Raw genomic sequence first — 21,729 nt, 5'->3', positions numbered from 1 at the left:
TTTGTCCTCCTTCATGCAGTGTTTGATAGGCAGAATGGATCTGGTTTGATACAGCAGAGATTGAGACTTCTTAGTGACATAATAACAAACCTGTAGAAATTTTGTGTTATGCAGACTGTCAGCAGGATAAGCCAAGCTGGAACAAAATCTGTCTTCTCACAGAGCGGAAATAGCCGGGAAGTCACTCCAGTTCTTGTTGCACAAACACAGAGCTCTGGCCCACAGACAAGGTAGGGGAAAAAACAAAAATATCATCTTGGTATTACCATTTGCATCCCCTTTCTTGAAGGGAAGTAGTGCTTTATTTGCCCAACCTGTGTGAGTGTTCCTGCAGAACTCCTCTTTGGATGAGGAAGAAGTGTATATTTTGTTAGGTAAAATAACTGCAGTGGATAACTAAGAAGCTCGTGCGTGGTGGTTGGTCTGTTTAAAATCTCCTTTGCAGTTAGCCTATTTCATCAGTAAATGAGAAGGTAGCTGGAAGGAAATTCTGCTTGTGTTCTTAACGTGCAGCAGGTAGTCCTATTTCAAGGAATGAAAAAAATAAATCTATTTGTGCTATAGCACTTGAGCATTTTTGTTCAAAACAAAGGTAAAAGCTTTTTTTAATAAAAATGGAGTGAAGAACTTTAGTTATTAATGTGCCGTTTGTTTTCAGTACGACACCTCAGGTATTGAGCCCAACAATTGCTGCTCCACCAAACGCACTGCCTCGAAGAAGCTCTCGCCTGTTTACTAGCGATAGCTCTACAACAAAGGTAACAAACTTTATGCATTTTGCAAACTTTTGGGTTTCTTACCCATGCTGCTGCACTAACAATTTCCCCATGTGCATAGCAATTCTAGCAGCTTAAGAACAGGTTCTATAATGAGCAGCATTTATGAAACATCTGCCTCTACAAAACATGTCATGATGCCGTAACGTGTTGGGTTTTTTTTAAGCTCTTGAGTGCTCAACTAAAATAGGATGAGGAAGAATATCATGAACAAAACCAAAGAGACACACTGGGTTGACAAATGCAGTGGTGCTGCTAGCTGTCAACCCATTTGATAAAGTGGTTGGGTTGTTCAGATATGTTTATTGAAAAATGAATTTTTCAATTTAAAAAAATGGGGGTTTTTTTCCAAAACAAAGTTGTTTTTATATTGGTTTTCTGCTCTTCAAACAATGGAGCAGAAACCAAAGTGCAAATACTCATGGACTGTAGTTAGATGGCGTGAATGTTTGCTGTTTAAAAATGAACTACTAAAGGTTCAGTGAAGTTACTAAATGTCTGTACACTTAATTTTAAAGCCAGACAGCTGAGCATCATTGTTAACGCTGCAAAGAGGCATGAATGTGACAATTCACTTCCAAGTTTAGTCATCTGAATTTAAAAGACTCTTATGTATGTAACTCCTACTCTTTTTACTTGCAGGAAAATAGCAAAAAATTAAAAATGAAATTTCCACCTAAGATTCCAAACAGAAAAACAAAAAGTAAAACAAATAAGGGAGGAATAACTCAACCAAACTTAAATGATGGTTTGGAAATTACCAAACTGGACTCTTCCATCATTTCAGAAGGGAAAATTTCCACTGTTGCACCACAGATCCAGGCTTTTACGCTACAGAAGGCAGCAGCAGGTCTGTTTGAACTCTCTTGGACTATAGTACAGTAAAACTTAGTATATCTGTGTTTTAAGGTTGAATAAAAAAAAAAAGTTGCTCCAGTGTTTGCTGCTTTCTTGTTTCAGTTAGCCTGCAGCTATCACCTCTGTATAATTATAAAAACCAATTGAATCCAATATCTTCTAGTTAACTTACAAAGAACATGTGAAGTAGTATTTAAAGTGGCTAGTTGTAAGCAGATACATATTGCAAGCTCTGATCCTTATTAATGATTAAAATATTTTCAGGCAAGATCCTTGGAAACTGATTCAAAGGAGCTATGAGTAACCCAGTCATCTTCCCTCAAAACTAGGTTTATGTAGTCTGTTCTTCCTTCAGATTTCCCATTTGTTTAAAACAAGTCTTTATTCAGATTGTCAGAATATCCCAGACAAAATGCTGAATTCCTCTCTTCTGGCTCAATAATGTTTCCAGGCAGCAAGAGATGTATCCATGGATACCAGACATGTGGAAACTGTGTTCAGACCTAACAAAATGTTTGAATAGCTGCTGTAAACACAAAACTCCAGTAGCCCTGAGCTTCTGAGTTTCTCTGTTCTCAAGTATTCTGTTGCTGGCTTAATTAGTCGTTACCATCTGACCTCTATTACAGGGGTTGATGCTTAGAATATTATGCCTAAGTTAAGAGTGTATAAGCCTGTGTTTGGGAACTCCTGAATGATTTTCATAGGCAAATTCAGGAGCAGTGCCTGCCACAATGAAGAACTTATGAGATTAGCAGTTTCAAGTAAATAAGTTCTAGCTGTCTCTTTCTTTTTCCACTTGTATTTATTGTATTTTTCTCCTAGAAGGTTTGATGAGCCTTCTTCGTGACATGGGGAAAGGTTATTTAGCCTTGTGTTCGTACAACTGCAAAGAAGCGATCAATATTTTAAGCCATTTACCATCCCACCACTACAACACTGGCTGGGTGCTGTGCCAAATTGGGAGAGCTTACTTCGAACTTGCAGAATATATGCAGGTAGGAACTGTGTGGGCTGGTTCTTACTGTTTTTGCTTTTGTTTTGCATAGCTTTGCACAAAACTTGCAGGCTTCCGGCAAAAACTATGGGAAGTTTACAGGTGAAATAATTGTATAAACATAGAAGTTATACCTGAAATGGATTTAAATCTTGAATCTGCATCACTAGTCATTCAGCTTTCCTGAAGAGTTACTCTTTTAATGTTATTTCCTCTTGCATCCAACCACTGGGTGCTCCTCCTTGCCTCTCCCCATCTTCGCTCACAGCTGTGCTGATGTAACTGTACTGCTGTGTTGTAAGTTAGATCACTGAAACACTTTGGGTTCTAAAACCAAAAACTTGTCTCACCCGTTTTAGTTAACACAGATCGCATCAATGGCCTAGTTTCCTTTGCAGCTTCAGAGATGGCAGCATTGGCACAGCTGAGGTGATGTCAAACTGCTTCAGAAACAGAAGTGAGTGGTTAAGGGTAATCCAGCAGTTCAGTTCTCCTTGTCACTGCTGTCCCGATAGCCGATGTGCCCGTTTCCTCAGAAGTTCTTAAATACTGTTTTGTTTTATTCATACTTTTTTTTTGTTTTAATTTTGTTTTAAATTTAACTTCTGTTTTTAGGCTGAGAGAATATTTTCAGAAGTAAGGAGGATTGAAAACTACAGAGTAGAAGGCATGGAGATCTATTCAACTACGCTGTGGCATCTGCAGAAAGATGTTGCACTCTCAGTTCTTTCAAAGGATTTGACGGATATGGATAAAAACTCACCGGAGGTATAAAATGCTGTGGTGTTGAATGAGTAGAGGGTAACTGTATGTGGCAAAAATCAATGATTTGGAGCAAAGCTCTGAACTCTTAATCTAGTTCAGGTGTGTTCTGCTGAGAACTGTGTGGCAAGACTGAGAGGGAGGTGGCAGGACTGTCTGAACTGATGATGCCTAAAATGGCTTTGTAGAATTAGAATATCAGCTTACATGGAACAGGTTGAAACATTTCATCTGTTAATGGTTACTTAAATTTGCATTGGCACCATTCATCCAGGAAGATCGGGGGTTAGTCAGTCACTCCTGCTGCTGCTGGTACGTGCAGATAAGGAATATCTTTTTCCTGTACCACCTTCTAATTGCTGCAGTAAATTCACTGGCACTTAAAATATATTTGCTTTAGAATTTATTTTCAAATGTAGTGTTGTACATTTTTATTCCAAACTCTGTTGAACTGCAGAGTGTATGGTGGTATAAAGTCATCATACACAAAAAGCCAGGCATCTTTGAATAGGCGCCACAGTAAAAGTAATAGATGTGTGTATTTATAAATGTGTTCTTAACAAAGTTCAGAAAACTGTACTTATATAATATGAGACTTTCTTCTTGTTGGAGGAGACAATCCTGTTCATGTTGTCTTGTTACCTTGTCTAATAGTGGGAAAATCAAAACCAGTGAAGCAATTGGTAATTGTAGTAAGATAATCTGGAGACAAGAAAATGCAGATTCTAATACAAGGAGTGGAGAACAGTTATGCGATTTGGCAGTGATGCTAACAATTTGGAAAAGCAAGGGACCCTGGGCTGTGGTGCTTTACGATCTCGATGCTGGTTGCTGAGCAGGAGGGAAAGAGGAGGTTGCTGCTAAAATTACGCTGCAGATTCTAGATTTGGCAGTTGGAGGGAGCTGAAGAGTGAAAGTGAACGTATACTGTGTCCCCTTTAATTATTCATAGATAGCTAAGATGTTTTATTTCTGGCCTTTTCAACAGCTTCAAAAGCTTTAGTCATTAGTCATCAAAGTTTTTAACTGGCATAAACTTGTTGAGTGTCCTTAGATACTTGATTTCTATATTTCAGCTTGTCTAGCTATAAGGTGTATTTAGGCCTATCTGCCTCTGTGGAATGAGACTTTTTTTAATTATTTTTTTAATCTAGGAGAAAGTTATATAAAATTATGTAAATCAGTATGGAAAAAATCTGTTCAGTTCAAACTTAGTCATTCCAAGTTGTAAAAAATGTGCTAATTTTGCAATGCTGTTTTTACTAGGCATGGTGTGCTGCAGGAAACTGTTTCAGCTTGCAACGAGAGCATGACATTGCAATCAAGTTCTTCCAGAGAGCCATTCAAGTTGATCCAAACTATGCTTATGCCTACACCCTGTTGGGGCATGAATTTGTGTTAACAGAAGAACTAGACAAAGCATTAGCTTGTTTTAGAAATGCAATCAGAGTCAACCCTAGACACTATAATGCATGGTAAGCTTTGCTTCATTCTCCTCCTATTGCATGTGTTATAGAAGTCCTTTTGGAGAAATACCTTCCAGATGCTCCTACTCCTCTCTCTAAGAAGAAAGCAAAGCTATTTCTGCAGAAGAAATCTGTTGAAATTAACATCTCAGCTCTCAGAGACCTGAGAACATCAGAAAGGTCTCATCTGTTGATTAACAAGTTACTTTCAGGAGGAGGGCAAAAAAACTGGAGCTTTTTTGGTTTCCACAGTTATCTTGGTTGTATTACCCCAGCTATTTTGTTCTGTGTGGCACTCCTCACGTATCTAGTTGATTGTTCTTCAGTTGCAGTTGGAGAGATGAGAGATCTGCCCCTTTATACCTTAGGATACAGTCAGTTTCTTACAGCTTTTTCTGTGGAAAAAATACATAAAGCAGTAAAGCAGTAAAAGTTAGATCTGCTAGTGTAAGTCACTTAGTCTTGAGAAACTTTTGTATACCTTTTACTTTGTAGCTGTTTACCCAGTCTTCCTGTGTATTGGACATCAATTCTTCAAACTACCCAATTACGTAAAAAACCCAAGATAACTTTAGACATAGCTTCCCACACTGGATGGAGCTGGCAATTCTATAGACCACTTCTGCCAGGTCATATTCACTGACAAAGACTAGTTTAATTAGAATATGATCTTACTTAATTGTTTTTCTGCTTACAGGTATGGGTTGGGAATGATTTATTACAAACAGGAAAAATTCAGTCTAGCAGAAATGCACTTCCAGAAAGCACTTGATATCAATCCTCAGAGCTCAGTCTTACTGTGTCACATTGGAGTAGTAAGTAGATTGCACTTGTCTCTATCCTTGTGTTTTAATCTGCTTCTGTACTTTGTTTGCAGTAGAAAAGTAATTCTTAATGTTTTTTAGCAAAAAAAGCCCAACAGTTTCAGCGTACCTGTTGGAGGATCTTAAGTGCCATATGAATGAATAACCACAGGATTAATGGGTCAGAAAAGAAACCCTCCTCTCTCTCTCCAAACAGCTCTTAGCCCATGATGAAATTATACAATCAGGTCATGTTTGAGTCAGCCAAAATAGTAGTGATATGAAAATTGAGACTGTTCACATTAATATCTGCATACAGAGTATTTATAGGGCTTTTTATACTTAATACATAAGAAATTAAGTGGCTTTCAACTGCTATTGTATGCACTTGGACCACCACTTTCAGTTCTATAAAATACAAAGGCACTCACCTCACCTTTCAGAGTGCAAGACTTTTGTCCTGGCTATATGTCTGCATTGCCCTCACTCCAGTCACTTGTAGATGTGACAACTTCCTAGGCAACTCTATACCAAGTTAACTTAAGTAGCAGGCAGCTACTTCAACCACCATCCGTTCAATTAAATTTACAGGGCTACTTGAAAAGTTGGTCATTTATCCATCTGCTACTGCAGTCTTTAAAAAAAAAAACAGTAGCCTTGCTCTAGTGAATGCTTGCTTACAAAGTTGGGAAGCAGTTCTCGAATATTTGTGATGGTGACTTAAGGCTGTGTAAGCGTGGTGGATTGTTAGCTACTGGCATTCATTTGCCTCCTACGTGGCAGCAAAGCTGTGTCAGATACTACAGGGATAGTGGCTGCTTCTCACTTATGTATGGAGAAAGGCCTTGAGTTTACTCCTGGCCAAAGGTTAGATGACTTCTGTAAGCCTTTGGGTGGGGAGAAGGTTTTGAGGTGGAGACAAGATGAGGTGAAGTTTTCTTCCTGTAAGAAAGCTTGTTAAGACTTGGTCTGGAATTGGACAAATATTTTTTTTTTCTTAAAGGAACAGATTGTAAGTAAATGGGGTCAAATAGATTTGTCCTTGTCTGGCAGATGAGTTGTTATTTTCCCCTCTTAAAACTGTTCTCTCTTTCTGCAATAGGTTCAACATGCACTGAAAAAATCTGAAAAGGCTTTGGATACTTTAAACAAAGCTATTAACATTGACCCCAAGAACCCGCTATGCAAATTCCATAGAGCTTCTGTATTATTTGCAAATGAAAAATACAAGGTAAGGTTGTCTATGTGTACCAAATCTTAAGTTATCTTTAAATTGCTGCAGCTGGGAATGGGGATGCACTGGAAGCTAAATGCTTACAGATTAACACTGGGTAGCATCAGGGCTTGCAGGAAGAGCTAGGGACATTGGCCTATCTTGTAGAGGCTAACATCAAGCATCTGCTTTGACAAGTGCCACCTTCAGCAAGGGAACTACATTCAATTTTTTGATTGTTATAAAATCTGGGGCCAACAGGTGATGCTGTTTATTGTCTGACCCTGGAAAAAGAATGGAAAGAAGGGGAAATTATTGCAGCTGTCGCTGACGTGTGGCTATATTATCATGAGTTTATACTAAATTACTAAAAAAAGGCTCAGCAAACTGCCCCATAACCAGTGACAGCAATAAGGAGCAGCTGTTTCAAAGGTTGTGTTTAGTGAAAATTAAGCAGCTAAGCAATTTTGGTCTGATCCTCTGCTGACCTGTACCCTGCTTAGGATCTGTCTTCCCAGTGACTGTTGTCCTCTGGCTACTGAAGGAATTTGACCACAGTGAAGTGATGTTTTAGCAAATAAAACACTTGGACTCTCTTCTTTATCAGGCTGAGACTTGTAAGACTAAAGTTACACTGTTCACATAAACTACTTAAAACTTAATGAAATGTTTTGGCTTCCAGCACTACTACTAAGAGAATTTTGATAGTGTGATAAATTTGGCTAGTGTCAGGCAAATAAATGTAGGTTTACATTTCCATTTATGTAGCAAGCCCTAACTTGAAATTGTCTTCACATTAATAAGTTTTAGAGGGTTTAATGCAAGTTTTTATAACTAAAACCAATGTTTATTTCTAACTACAGACTAAATATTTTTAGGTAAAATTATTAATAATGCCAGGTTACTGTCGCAGCAGAATAAATTGCTCCAGTGTCAACAATGAGTTTAAAGTAGAAATTTCACTAAATATTTTGGACTTCAAATGCCTAATATAAACACAGTCATCATTTGCAAAAGTCCATGTATCTAAAACCAGAACCTTTCAAAAGCATAGGCCTGGGAGTAGCACATCCAGCATAAAATATATCAATATTCTTTTTGAGAAGCTCAGCTTACTGAAGGAGGTGCCCACTGGAAGTATGCTCTTACGCCCTGTTGGGGACAACAGGGGCATCTGATGTCAGAGTTGTTAGATGTGTTGTAGGAGACCAGAGGCCAATAAACTTGTTCTATTTCTGTAACAATGGGGCTATAATATGCTACAATCCTGAAATGAGAAACTAATGTAAAAGGACTTTTAGATGCTTCTCATGAAATAGTACTGTTGTTCTTGATGGAATATACTGTGTGTAAATGCCAGGTTGTTGGGTTTTTTTACATCAGTGCTAAGTCACAGTTTAATGATGTTTACTGATGTCTTAACTGGTTGCAGACAGCTAGCTTGTGCTTACTAAGCTCTTTTTTTTTTTTCCCTTTCAGTCTGCTTTACAAGAACTTGAAGAACTGAAACAGATTGTTCCCAAAGAGTCTCTTGTTTACTTTTTAATAGGAAAGGTAGGTAAAAAGTAACTGATTGTAAGTTCCTATTTTTGAGTCTTAAATAGAACCACTTGTTCGCTCTTTCTACACAGATGTGCTGTTTCCCTTGGGACTTGTATAATAAACCTTTCATATCTACCCTCCACTGCTTTTCATAAAATATTGGTTAACTCTGACTTGGTGTGTGTGCTGTCCAAATGTTCAAGTAGCAACTTCATGTAAATGTAGCCTTTTATGCTTTTTATTTTTAGGTTTATAAAAAACTGGGTCAAACACATTTGGCCCTAATGAATTTCTCATGGGCAATGGACTTAGATCCCAAAGGAGCCAATAACCAGATTAAAGAGGCCATTGATAAACGTTACCTTCCCGATGATGAGGAACCAATAACTCAAGAGGAGCAAATCAGTGAATGTTACCCCTATGAATCAGGTTTGTATTTCCAACCCTTTGTCAGTCAGGGAGGTATTTCCACTCAGGTAGTAGGAAGAATCCCAGGTTTAGTAAGTGAAACATACTGCTCAACATCACTGCTCGGCAAGTAAGAACTCCAGAGGCTCTCAATTCAGAAGAATTCACTTGTGTTTCCTACAGTGAGCATGAAATAAAGGATTGTGACACTTCTTCAGAATCTGTAGATGGAGTAAGAGATAATGACTACTGTAAATTCATACAAATCATGGTTGGCTAATAGTATCCTAGGAGAGCAGTATGTTCCCGCTTCCCTCATAGAAGCGTCAGGACATTTCAGGGTAACTGAATGACAACTGAAATTGTCTGTAGAGGCTTTGTCAAAAGTTAAACTGGACGTTGTGTAAAAATATTTGGTTGGCTAAACATAAAAGGTAGATTTTGATGGAAGTCGTGGAAGCCATTTCATTTCAGTCAAGAGAAAATAAACCACTCCCATTATACTACTTAAGAGTAATCCACAAAAAGGAATGGCCTGGGTTTCTCTTCTTTCTCTCTCAACACTTTATCATGAGCTTAAATCCCATGAAGCTGGGTAGCTGTGTGAAGCAAGAGTAGTCATAAATACTGACCTCTTTGATGCAGGCTGAAATAGTGGTAGAAGGTAAATACTAACAAGCAATTTAATTCTTTCCCACCCAAAGAAGAAGAAAAAGCAGGGTTTGGATTCTTATTAATAGAAGACATATGCTATGTTCTGCAATTCTAAATCTTCAACTGAAAATTGTCACATTTTTCCTACTGCGTATCACATCAATTTTTTTATTGATCCTGTGCACAGTGTGCGTTTTAATACTGGAAACATACCCTGTGCTGCGCTTCCCAAAGCATTAAAGAGTTTTTATCTCCCTGCTGTTGTAGTTGGGCTTAGGACACTGGGGCTGAGCGTGGTTCTCTCCAGAAGATGGAGACAGAGCACTTGAACTGCTGAGCAAACCTCAACCAGTACAAAAAAAAACCCAAACCCCACACCTCAAAAAAACCCAAACCCAAAACCCCACCACACAAAAAGAATGAAAACCAAACAAAAACCAACCCAAAAAACCCCCAACAACTTAATCAGTCCAACAATGTAAACAAAACAGTGTTAGGCTGTGTGTAAGCAATGCAGTTTCTCTGGCTCTGCAGATAAAACGTAGAAGAGTTTCATGGTCTCAGCTGAATAATTCTTTTAGGATACATGAGACAAGCTAAAGTAAACTAAGGTAGTATTGGGGACAGGGAGAAATTGTTTTTAATACATTGGCTAGTGTAAGCTATTTTGTGCATTAAATTGCCTGGCATGGGACTGGCTGTGGCTGTTGTACAGAAATCTGTAAAGTGTTTGCTTTAAAACAATAAAAAGCATCTGTGTTTCTCCACACGAAACAACTTGGGTATTTGGGAATTTACAATTAATCTGCTAAATTGTGCTATGGAAAGCAGACTCAAGTTGTATTCCTGTGTGTGAAGAACAAGCATTAGATATTTACCTTTGTTCTAATTTTTAACAAGTATAGAAGTTAAATATTTAAGGGTAGCCTCTAGAATGTACGCACTTATTTTGTATGCTGTGCGCAGCCTGCTCCCGTTTATTTAAATAGCAGTGGGAAAGTAGTGTTCCTGGGAGGTAGGCTAGCCATCGCCTGAGCTGAGCAGTGTTCTTTGTCCTGGAAGTGGGGAGCAAGTAGAAGCTGCCCAGCACTGCTAATTGACTGTTATTTGATTGTAAATTGAGTGGTCACAATGCACTAATGCAGTGGGTAACTAGTGTGAGTATTTTGGGCAGCTGGTATGTTTTGAAGGAGTGGGAAGGGTAAATCGCTCCTAAGGCAAGTTTGGAACCCTCCGTACCGGTCCCTACCTACCATGGTGCCAGAGTTCAGATCTCTAACAGAAGATGACTAAGGCGGCACATTTCGTTAATAGTTCTTCATGTTAATTCCTTCCTAAATGCATTTATTTAGACTTCGTTAAGCTGGCAGGGGTCAGTGTATTAGAAGGAGAAAGAAGCCGTGTGGCTTTAGAGCACACGTAGAGGGGAAGCCCAAACCCGTTGCTGCTGGAGTTGATTGCGGGCAAACCTTTGTAGTGAAGGAGCCTGGGAGTGTTTGACTACTCTGTATTTCTCTTTCTTTTCAAGTCGGCACAGATGAATCCCAAGAGAGCAGCATGACGGATGCAGATGACACACAGCTCCACGCAGTTGAAAGTGATGAATTTTAACCTCCAAAAGCCTGTATCTGAGCTTGAGTGTGACTGGTACTGTTGTGTTCTCCCCTTCCTTCGCATCCTGGGTCTTCACATCACTGAGCCAGCATTGTCATTATTCTCCACTGACACCATGAGTACACCACTTGGACTTAAACTGTACGCAGGGTTAATGGCAGTGCAATATTCAGCTGCTACTGAATCTGACTGGTTGGCTCTTACACGTTTATGAGAGTGACTGAGAAGGAAATGCTATTTTTGGACTCCCCTTTGCTGGAAAAATATCATGGAAGAAAGACTTGTGGTTTGCTGTAACGAAGCCAGTAGATGTGGGGATAGTACTAATGAAGCAGTGTCTTGTTCTTTTTCCAGAAATGTGTCTTAGTTTTGGTTCTTTCTTGGTAAGCAGAGTGCTGAACCTCATTTCCAAGTTCAAGGACAGTGTTGACAAATGCAGGCTGTTAAGACTTTTGCATATTGTAGTGTAACTTAAATGCCAGGGAATGTAAATGACCTTAAAGCTGCAGAGTCTCCAGTGAACAAACAATGCACGTGCTCAGGACTGGGAGCGTGTCAGACTACGTAAAACATCCTGGTGTCCCTACTTAGAGCACAAACTTGCAGGAGTGGAAACGTAGCAGGAGAATCACATTGCTGAATCAAAGCTTTCATGAAATGCTTTCATGTTCTAACCAAGAATTAATTTATTCACCTAGTTTCGGAAAGGTCAGTGTTTACTTTGTACTTCAAAGTCAGCAACACCTTACTTTGTTTTTCATACACCCCTTGACTTGTTCTTCCCCTTTTAAGAATAAAAATTAATAAAGGGCAAAAATCAAGAGAGAAATGTAGAAGCAACTGTAATGTGAAAACCTCAAACCCTTGATCCAGAGTGACTGCATGTTTCTAAGCAGATAGATGGGGAAGACTGTGGAAGCCTTAATACAATCAGAACCTTACAGTCAAACGCATCAAATAATTGTCTAAGATTAGTATCTTTTTTAAAACTGTTTTGTAAAGTATGATCCAAGCAGGATGCAAAAATGCGGAATTACCTGTCTTTCTCCTTTTTTTTTAAGTTCCTCTTTAAGATTCTTACTCTAGGAACACTTTCCTCTTCTACAGAAGCTGCTTCTGTGAGAAGAAAGCTATGCCATGTTAACAAGTGCAAAATTACCTTACTCTGTAGCAGCAACTGGTGCCCGTTATGCAGTGATGATAAAGTGTATGATATAACAGTTTTAAAGAGCAATTTATGCATAATAAATTGGGAATGATATAAATTTCATAGCAACATATTTGTTGTGATCAGTCTTAATTTTTTTTTTATGTATTGGTTTTTAGGGCTCTTTTAGTTACCTTTAAAACTTCATTTTTTTTAAACTCTGTTGTTGTCTTATGCTGCTTCTGTCACAGCTCCTTGCTGGTCCTGAGCCCCATGGACACCTTTATCATATGACAAATAATCCGCAAGTGCTGAGCAAAAATGTAATTCTCTAGGTTTTGGGGTGGGGTGGTGGGTTTTGGTTTTTTTGGAAGTAGGCTAAGCAGTGAAAAATAGGCTTAAACTCCCCTAATAGCTTGAAAAGGAATTTCTAAAATCTGAGGAATGATAATATATTAAAGGAGCTTTGTGCCTCTGCCACGTTCTTCCCATCAGCTTGTCTGGAAGGTTGCTGAACTGACCACAAAATCATGATGCGTTTCAGCTGGCTTGAGCGTACCGAACCTCGCACGGCTTTTTGTGGTGGTAGATATTCTGGGGCGATTCCCTCTTCCTGATGAGTCCTCCCTGAGTTCCAGCTTTCCCTAGAGCTGATCTGCATCTGCAGTGCTCTGGAGTTACCCGTGTCGGTCCTGACACGGTTTTCCCATCCAGCCGCAGCTTCCCGGTGCATCCCTGCACCTCTGCACCGCGTCTAGAGGCAGTACTGGTGCAAACACCACTAACGTGTTAATTGGCTTCCTTTTGGTCCCCAACATATTTTTGAAGCAAAAAGCAGAAGTAAGCAGGTGCCACTCTCAAGAGTTTTTCCATAACAAATGCTGTTGTTTAACTGGGACTGGAGAGCTGGGAAATTAGGTGGGTATTTTCCCTTTTATTTTGTTCTCTAAAAATTGTTCACAATTTTTAAGTAAAATTTTCACCACCCTGGAAAGAGCTTTTAATTCAGCTGGGATGTTAAAAGGATGTTCATGCTTCCTGGGAGGATTTAGTACTTACACTTCTCCCTTGCTTTACATGTATATCATACCTTCAAGTGATTTTTCTTTTTTCCCCCCAAAATCTCAAGTAATATTTAGACCATGCTGCTATTTTACCTTCTAAACAGATACGCAAAATTAGTATTTAATCAGTAAAGTTGTGCTACCTCTGAAGAGGGGCAGGGAGAAGGATGGCAAGCATGAAGGCACTCTGGCAGCTGGGTTAGAGCAAGTGTGTTCACTGAACGGAATTAGGGAACTGTCATTTTCTTACAACAAAACTATGGAAAAATGCAAAGTGTGGGTGTGGTGTGTACTATTTGCATTGAAACAATGTATTTTGTCTTTCTCCTATTTTTTTTCTTCTTGCTTTTCCTGACTTTTTATTTCAAAAATTGTACAGTCTTAGGAGAAAAAAAAAAAAAGTCTTTTCTGTTAATATATTTGCGATTCATTAAAGGATGTGGAAAATCCAAATAAACTACTTTTAAAAGCAGGCTTATCCCCAGGTCCTTTGGATCAGTGTTGGGATCCATCCTTCCAGAGGTGGGTGAGCGTGGTGGAGCTGGAGGGAGGTTTAAGGACGCTCCTTGGGGTACGTGGGGGCTGTTTTCTGTCCGGTGGGGTCACCCAAGAATCTGTCGCAGGCTGCGAGTGTATCTTCTGGGCTGGAATTTTGGGTGATGTGTGGTGGGGGGCATGCAGCGAGGCTTCCAAAAATGTTTCTGTTTATCATTGACTTGCATTCTGCAGCTCAACAGGAGACTCGATAAGCTCCCAGGTATGGAGCAGATTTTTCTTTTTTGTATTTTTATTCTGCCTTCCGTAGCAGCTCATACCATTGTTGGTGGCTGCAACTCTTGTCAGCTCAGCAGAGAAATGATTACAGACCTTGCTAGACTTTCAGACTTGAAGGAAAAACTTGCTAGGAAGGCTGAGGCTCACAGCTGTGTAGAATTCCTCTTGCTGTGTATACGGTCATCTTGGATTGAAGCTTTTAGCGCTCACTTTTGTATGCTATATTAACCTAATCCAGTAATTTTTTTTGAGAGCCAAGTTTGGCTGTAAAGGTGACACTGAACCCTTTCCTCCACCTGGTTACCTCCCCCCCCCCCCTTTTTTTTCCCATCTATCTTTTAATCTTGGACTTCTATGCTTGTACATACAATTGCAATCCCACAGTTAAATTCTCTGTAGCCGACTTCCCGCCCTGCTTTACGCGTGGCAGCGAGTGCCAAGTTATTCTTCCTGTGTCTCAGTTGCGGTTTCTCTGTGTCGGCTCAAATCCGGGTGACTTAGGCTGTACGCTTCCTAGTGGTGAAACGCAGCGTTGTTAATGGTAGGCTGAGCTTTAGATCTCCCTGGAGAAAGGCAAAGCATTAATGAAATTTGACTTGTAAGCTGCAATACTTTGTTCTGTGTCTGAATCACAGCAACGCAGCAAACACTAGGAGTTGTTAGGATCTCAGGATTTCCAGTTTGGGAATGGTTTTGGTCTTTATGAACACCTGCAGTGTCACGCTTCATTCAGTGGTTCATCAGCATCATCTCCCTGTTTTCTGTACCTGTGTCAAAGTTAGTGACTTTATTTGAGCAAGACCCGGTCCAGGAGATGGCACTGGTTTATGTTTTTAAAATAGAGCAGAAGAACAGGGTTCCTAAGGCAGGAAGCCCTGTATTCCTGATCCTCAGAGAAGCGGGGTTTAAAATTATGTTAAAACAGAGAATAAGACTTCCTCTGCTTCTTTTGCCTATCTGCTTTTTGAACCGGTATTTGTGGAGCACCTGATTTCTCAGTTTGGGTCCACCTGCTATATAAACCCTGGGAGATGTTCCTCGCTTTGAAATCCCGCAGCAGCAAGCAGCCGGGGGAGCAGGGACAGGAGGGGACCCGGTTCCTTCCCTGGGGTTGCAGCACCAGACCCAGACAGCAAACACTTCTCCAGCCTCTGTGTCCTCGCATCCAGCGGGGCAGAGTCATGGAGCAAAGCCACAAACCGGGAATGCCAGACCTGGAACAGCCTGTGGAGGACGAAACAGGAGAGATGAGGGTGGAGGAGACTGTGTTGCTGTAGCAGCTGCAACAGAGATGTGAGACTGAGAAAGGGGGGAGCGGGCACGGCGAGGTGATGTGTAGGAGCTGGGCTGAGTGACCATCCCCTCTCCAGAGCCAGCTGTCACATTCACCCAGGACTGGGCCAATTTGGGGCTTTTCTGGGTTTCTCAGGGCTGCAGCAGGAGTGATGCTCATCAGGGCCATCCCCTGTGCCTCTGCAGCCTTGCAGCACAGGTGAACACGGGCACTGATGGCTTCTGTCTTGTCCGTGGCTCTGGCTGCATTTCTGGCCCATCCACTGGGGGCTGGGGGTCCTGCCCCCCCCGCCCCCCGCCCCAATGCTCTGACCCATTCTCCTCTGGGACCTCCTCTCCTGGCCCAAACTATCTTATTCGGCCTTAAAGAATAGGAAGGATTTCAAATATCCTAATGGTACCAATAAGGGAAACATCAGAAACACCTCCCAGATCAGAAAAAAAACTACTTCAAAGGTCAATTCTATCAAAAATACCCCAGGAAATCACATCCAGAAAGGAGCCACACGTTTCTTTCTGACAATCTTTACATTCAGATATTTTATCAGTTAAAAATCTCCTGATCCAAAATCCAGCAGTTCATGCGTGGAACAACAGCAATCCTTTGTTGTCGGGACATTTGGAAAGCGAGCTTAAGAAGACAAGAGGATTAGTTTGCTACTTTCTGCCTCTTTTGGTTTCTCGTGTGTCTCACCAGATTTAGGAAAGGCACTTTCTGGCAGGCCTCTCTCTCTCAGACCCATTGCCCTGGGTGAGCAGCACATCTACCGTACTCACTTTTAGATGCTTCATTAAGGCAATCTGCTGTGTCGCTGGCAATCGTCTGCAGAGTAGAGCCTTATTCTGGATTTTCCTGGATAACCAGAAAAAACAACTTGGTTGTAACCACCATACGAAAATCACCTTCCGTGGGGAAGGGGAGGCAGAGGATGGTGTCTGCATGGGAGACGGTGAATGCAGCTGCTCTGTCTAGGGCATCTATGAACTTTAATTTAAAAATAGAGGAGTTTGGCTGCTACACTGAGTAGGGCCAGAAGTTCTCACTGTGTCCTCCCTGTGCCAGAAGTGGTGGTGAAAAATTAATTTTGGTCCTAAAGCTAAAAATACCTGCTGAAGAGGAAAAGACTGTATCTAATAACGCAATAAGGTGTGTGTGGTAATCCTCTGGCAGAGAAGGAAGCCTCCTGCCCCTCCATGCTGGATGAGTTACCACTGTTCAGCAAATCCCGCGTAAAGCCTGCGGGCGTAGTGGTGTCTCTCCCTCCATCGGCATCGGCCAGCGAATGGACCTACCTGGACTTCGGGGAGGTGCAGGAGCAAGGAATCACAGCTCAAACCCAGTGCCGCTTGGCTTGCCCCAGGAGCCAGGAATGGGAATTTCCTCCTTTCATCCATCCAGCAGAACCCCCCGTCGCTCAGTTGTTGGGGATGTTTTACGATGGTACCATACACCCCGGGGATGCCTGGGGGGAGCGGGGCAGCGAGGATCAGGATGTCGTCTGCGATGTCAACGGATCTGGAGCATCTCAGACATCCTCTCCACAGCTCCGCTGTCCCAAAGGGAAACGGCGACTCTTGTCGCACAGAAGGACCCCCAGTGAAAAGCAAAGGAGTTTGTCTCGTTCTGGGCCAGCGGGACGTGCAGTTGTGACCGTGTGAATTAAACCCAGCCTGTCGCTGGGATAAAAGCTAAAAGACAACGACAAAAAAGCAACAGTGGAAGCAATCGAAGGACGAGCTCCGCCGTTGTGTCGGAAGGAGAAGCCCGTGGAAGGGGGTTCCTTGCCTGGGGAAGGAGGCGACGCTGAAGGGACCCCGAGTTCAGCAGCATGTGGCTTGTGAGGGACCCGAGGGGCGGCTGGCCATGGAGCCACAGTGCGGGTGGGGGTGTCACCCGTGGGCCACAGGCCCAGTGTCACCCGTGGGATATGGGCCCGGTGCCGCCCGCGTGGCAGATGGGCCTCGGTACCTGCGGGACGCGAGCCCCGTGTCACCCGCGGCTCACGAGTGGCCTGTAGCCTCCGGGACGCCCCGCGTCTCTCGTGGGTCGCGATCCGGTGCTACCTGCGGGGCGGCCGTACCCCGCGGCCCGCCGGACACCCCTCCTCACCCCCGCGCCGCCGCCCCCCTCCCGCCGGTCCTGCGGCCCGGGCGGACCCGTGGCTGCCCCGGGAGGCGGCCCAGCGCCCGGGGCCTCCCGGCCGGGCCGGGCCGGACCTGCAGGGGGGGGGCGGCGGCGCGGGTTGGGGGGGGGGGAAGGCAGCACCGGGCGGAGGGTCCCGGGGGCGCGAAGCGGGGGGGTGGGCTGCGGGGTGCGGGGGGTGCCGGGCAGGGGGCGAGCCGCGGCACCGCATCAATCACCGCCCGCCCCGCCCCTCCCGCGCTGACTGACGCGGCGGCGGCCAATGGGACGGGTCCATGCCCCGCGCTCAGCCAATGGGGGCGGGGGAGGGCGGAAGGTCCCCACTTCAAGGCTGGTTGAGCGGCGCAGGTAGGTGCGGGGTGAGGCGCCGCCGGTGCGGGGCGGCTGGGGGGGGGGAACCGCGCGGGGGGGTGCGGGGCGGGCAGGGAGCGGGGCCGGCACAGAGCGGGGCCTACTGCCCCCCGCCCCCCCACCGCCCGCGGGCAGCGCCAGGCCAAGTCGAGCGCCCCCCCCCCCCCCTCCCCGCCTCTGCCGTCCCGCAACTTGGCTGCGGGGGCCGGGCCGCGGCGGGGCTGGGGGGGGGGCGGCGGCTCCTCCCGCGGCCGCCCGGGGAGTTGGGGACCGGGGCTCGCCGTGGAAGGGGGGTGGGCCGGCCGCAGGGCCCGGGGCGCCGGGGAGAGCTCCGCCCCGCCGCGCTGCCCGGGGGGGGGGCCGGGCCGGGCCGGCTCCGTGCGGAGCGGGGACCCCCCCCCCCCGCCCCGGGCCTCCATTTTAGCCCGGGGAAGCGAGGCCGGGCCCGGGGGGCTTCTAGAAGGATCCGGGGGCGGCAGCCTCCGCACCCCCGGCCCGGCCTGCGGGCGCTGCAGGGCCCCGTCCCCGCCGGCCCGGGGCGGGATGGAGGAGCGGGGGCTGCGGGGCGGCCGGGGCCCGTTCGTCGCGCAGGCTGTGCCCCCCCCGCAGCTGACAGCCCTTTCTTTCCCCAGGTCTCGGATTTTTCCACCTCCTCAAGTAAATAAATAAGAAACTTGCAGACAGACCTACCAGGCGTCGGCGGAGGCTGGACGGATCCGGAGGCCCTCCCCGCGCCGCCGGCTGAGCGCCTGGACCGCAGGTGGTGAGGATGGGCCTGGCCAAGATGCCCGGCAAGGTACGGTCTCCCCCTCTGCCCGTCTGGCGCGGTCAGGCCAAGCTTTGGGTTTTGCGAACCGCCACGCCGGCTGGGTCGGACGTGCCGAGTTGCGTTTGCAGGCGGCGTTTTAGTTTCTGATGGTGCGGGATGGGTCTGGAGCCCTGCACGTAGTTTCTTGGCAAAGACGTAACTTTAAAGTGGAGGTTGGGAACACGGCTGAAAATGTGGGTTCATCCCATGTGTCCAGGGTGTTTCCCTCTCCAAAACCGTTCCGGTGTCTGTATGTAGTGAAGAGATGTGTTGCGTCCTCGTGGGAGCGGGCGTATGTATTAGCTGGTGTTACCTGTCCTCGTATACAACGCCATCGAGACATCAAGGTATGACTTGCCCAGAAAAAGAAAGATCTTTTATTTCCCCTCATGTTGTATGCATCCTTAAACCACAGGGGTACATCAATCAGATCCTTTTTACTTGCTGATATAACCTGGCTTATGTGTGTACTTATAAGATCCAGAGAGTTTTGTGCGTACCTGTCGGAGCGGTCTCGGCTTTGTCCATGAAAACTGAAGGTCTAAACCTGGGTTTTCGTGCTCACGTTTCCGTGCCTCTGGCTTCGTCAGGTGTGAAGTGGCTGTAGTGCTTCTGGTTCTGGAGCAGAGGGTGCCAGGGTTTGCTGATGCTTCTGAAAAGTCCCCTCTTATCTTGCTAATGTTATTACAGGTTAAGAATTGCATCCTAAACGCTTAAGTATGACAGTCAGGTTCTGTGAAGCTGAATAAAACCTAAAGGGAAGCGCTAAAGGGAAGGATATTTCCCTCTTCCTAAATCTACAAGCCAAAGCAGCCTGACTTTAGGCCAATTATGGAGGCTGAATTTATACAAATTCTCTTCTAATGGGAAAACCAAAAATCTTTACCCGATCCTTTCACGCTGACCTTAGACAAATCTGCTCTGGTATCTGATCTCCAGTTGGCTAACACAACAGTTAAGGCTCTTATTCTTTGTACACATAATAACAGTAAGTTGTTATGTGGGCTTTAAAAAGGAATTAAAGCTCCCTGTTAGAGGTTTTGGGGGTTATCGCTAAATTTCTTGGAAGTCTGTGTTCCTACAGCTCCTGCTGAAACTGGTGGGAAGTCAGCAGATAGCTTCTCCGGGAACTGGTCCTTATTTCCGAAGCGCCTGGTCCTGATGTACTGGCTAAATGAGGGTTTAGCCTGTGGCTGCGTGGAGCTTGACACCCGCGTGGGTACTTGTGTAGCCCTCCGGTGTTGTCAGCCCTGCTGTTTCAGTGCGTGTGTCAACTAATGAGGGTCTGTGGCAGTCAACGGTGGCGTTGCTCTGTCTAACAAAATGTTCCGATTCCAAACATGAGCTCTTTAGCCTTGTGTTTCAGTCTGGAAGACTTGGAAGAGTAAAAAAGTAAAATTTAAGAGCACTTAAGCCATTGTGAGATGGAGGGACAGTGTCATCGTTGTGCTGATGGCTGGGAAAGCTGCAGGTAGTGCCCACGCCGTGCAGCCTGGACCTGTGCCTGGCAGCGGGAGAGAGAACCCCGGCTTTGGATTTGGGAGGGTGCTGAAGACACTCGCTTTCTCCAGCGGAGCGCGTCAGGGATGGGCGCGTGGGAGGATAACGCCAGGTCCTTCCTGCTTCCCACGAGCTGCGGGAGCCGAGGGGAAGGAGGTGTGCCTGTGGCAGCGGGTCACACGTAAATCTGCTGGAGGGTGTGCGGACCGTCGTCGTGTTGAGCCGTCGTGTCCGCTCTGCATTTTTGCTCAGAGTTGTTGGCTTCTTGGGGTGAGGATCTAGTTGGACCTTGGTTTTTTTTGAGCCGTATGAGTGTGTCATCTGTTCCTGTGCCAATTGCTTTAAACCTCGGATTTGTGTGTATTTGAATGCTGTTGTATCTCACATCCCTGATTTGCGCTTGAACTGTAGTGCCTAGTACTGTCACAGTTTGCAATGCTTTTTCATCCTTGAAGAGAGCAACTCCATTACAGCCCTTAAGTTTTATAAAGCTCTTTACCTGCAGCTCCTCAAAGTGGGGGGAGGGAGTGTATCTCAGAGTGGAGGAGCAGGAAAGTCTGCCCGGTCCGTCACATCCGACGGGTGCAGGGAGAAATCTGCAGACTCTGCTGCTCCAAAGCCCTCTGTGCTGTGGTGGTGGTCGCAGAAACGGGGGACTGGCCGCTTCATTCCTCTCGCTGCCATTTCCCTGCAGTCGCCTGGGCACCAGTTCTCCTGCATTAGACTTGTCATAGGAAGTATCGTTAATAAGGAGAGCGTGTAAGGACTTGACTTTTTCCACCTATGATGTCTGATGTTTTCCTGCGTTGCTGAGGGTTTGAAGGCAGGTGGATTTGGCTGGGACTGAGGAACTTGTGTGAAGTCCCAAAACTCGGGGCTCAGAGTCACGGATTGCGTTGTCTCTGGAACAGAAGCTCTCGGAGCACAGCTCCCAATCTTGAGATGCTAGATGACTCTTGAGCATGACCAAAAGAGTAAATAATCCAATATCCTGGTTATCAGCTATGTGTCCATCTGGTTAAACTGCTGCTCCAGTTTGGGATTAAACTGAGTTACAAGCAGCTACCAAAAGAGCACTAATTTTTTCCCCGAGCCTGGAAATCTGAACAGCAATAGACTTGTTCCAAGTGCCCTACAGCAGCAATAGAAACTAATTCTCCTGTTAGGGGATCTGAGAAGGGCCATGTGAAAAAGAAGACTATAACATGGATTAAAGAACAGAGATTCTTCAAACTAGTGTTAATCTTGCTTGTGGCAGAGGGAGAGCTTTCGCATCCCGGTGTCCGCAGTGACGGGAGGCTGGCCTCAGGAGGTCTCGGGATTGCTGTTGACTCGTGAAAGGAAGTGTGAGGTGCAGACTTTGGTGCAAGTCAAATCTCTGAAGATGTTCTGTGTGCCTTAGCTGTCGCTCGTGGATAAAGGAAAGTACATCAAGAATTTCCATCTGCAAGGCGGAGGAAGGGTTGAGTTGTGCAGCAGGTATAAATCCCGCCTCTGCTCAGCCCCGTGCTGCTGGCAGCATACCCATGCTGGTTACCAGTTGTTGAGTTCCTGAC

General features: G+C 44.9%; 2 protein-coding genes across 11 annotated transcripts in view; both read left to right on the top strand.

Annotated features, from left to right (window-relative positions):
* CDC27 (cell division cycle 27) overlaps positions 1-13,776 on the top strand; it is a 31,807-nt gene extending 18,031 nt beyond the window's left edge. For 3 of the 9 annotated variants that reach the window (XM_075775350.1, XM_075775352.1, XM_075775355.1), the window contains 11 exons: positions 97-230; positions 659-758; positions 1,419-1,626; positions 2,460-2,632; positions 3,247-3,399; positions 4,660-4,868; positions 5,557-5,674; positions 6,765-6,893; positions 8,355-8,429; positions 8,666-8,846; positions 11,008-13,776. In XM_075775350.1, the coding sequence (XP_075631465.1) occupies positions 97-230; positions 659-758; positions 1,419-1,626; positions 2,460-2,632; positions 3,247-3,399; positions 4,660-4,868; positions 5,557-5,674; positions 6,765-6,893; positions 8,355-8,429; positions 8,666-8,846; positions 11,008-11,090 (1,563 nt within the window). In that variant the 3' untranslated portion in view covers positions 11,091-13,776. Of the gene's footprint in view, positions 1-96; positions 231-658; positions 759-1,418; positions 1,627-2,459; positions 2,633-3,246; positions 3,400-4,659; positions 4,869-5,556; positions 5,675-6,764; positions 6,894-8,354; positions 8,430-8,665; positions 8,847-11,007 lie in introns of those variants that run through there. The other 6 variants (XM_075775353.1, XM_075775356.1, XM_075775354.1 and 3 more) reach the window with 5 other exon arrangements.
* Positions 13,777-17,836: 4,060 nt separating this feature from the next.
* Positions 17,837-21,729, top strand: part of KANSL1 (KAT8 regulatory NSL complex subunit 1) — a 100,644-nt gene continuing 96,751 nt past the window's right edge. Inside the window, exons 1-2 of one of the 2 annotated variants that reach the window (XM_075775338.1) lie at positions 17,837-17,862; positions 18,498-18,661. The gene's annotated coding sequence lies outside the window, so the exon portion shown is untranslated. Of the gene's footprint in view, positions 17,863-18,476; positions 18,662-21,729 lie in introns of those variants that run through there. The other variant, XM_075775337.1, reaches the window with a different exon arrangement.

Source organism: Balearica regulorum, chromosome 24, assembly GCF_011004875.1.
Source record: "Balearica regulorum gibbericeps isolate bBalReg1 chromosome 24, bBalReg1.pri, whole genome shotgun sequence".
Classification (NCBI taxonomy): Eukaryota; Metazoa; Chordata; class Aves; order Gruiformes; family Gruidae; genus Balearica; species Balearica regulorum.
Note: the sequence above shows the minus strand (reverse complement) of the source record. Positions and strands in the feature narration are given on the sequence as shown.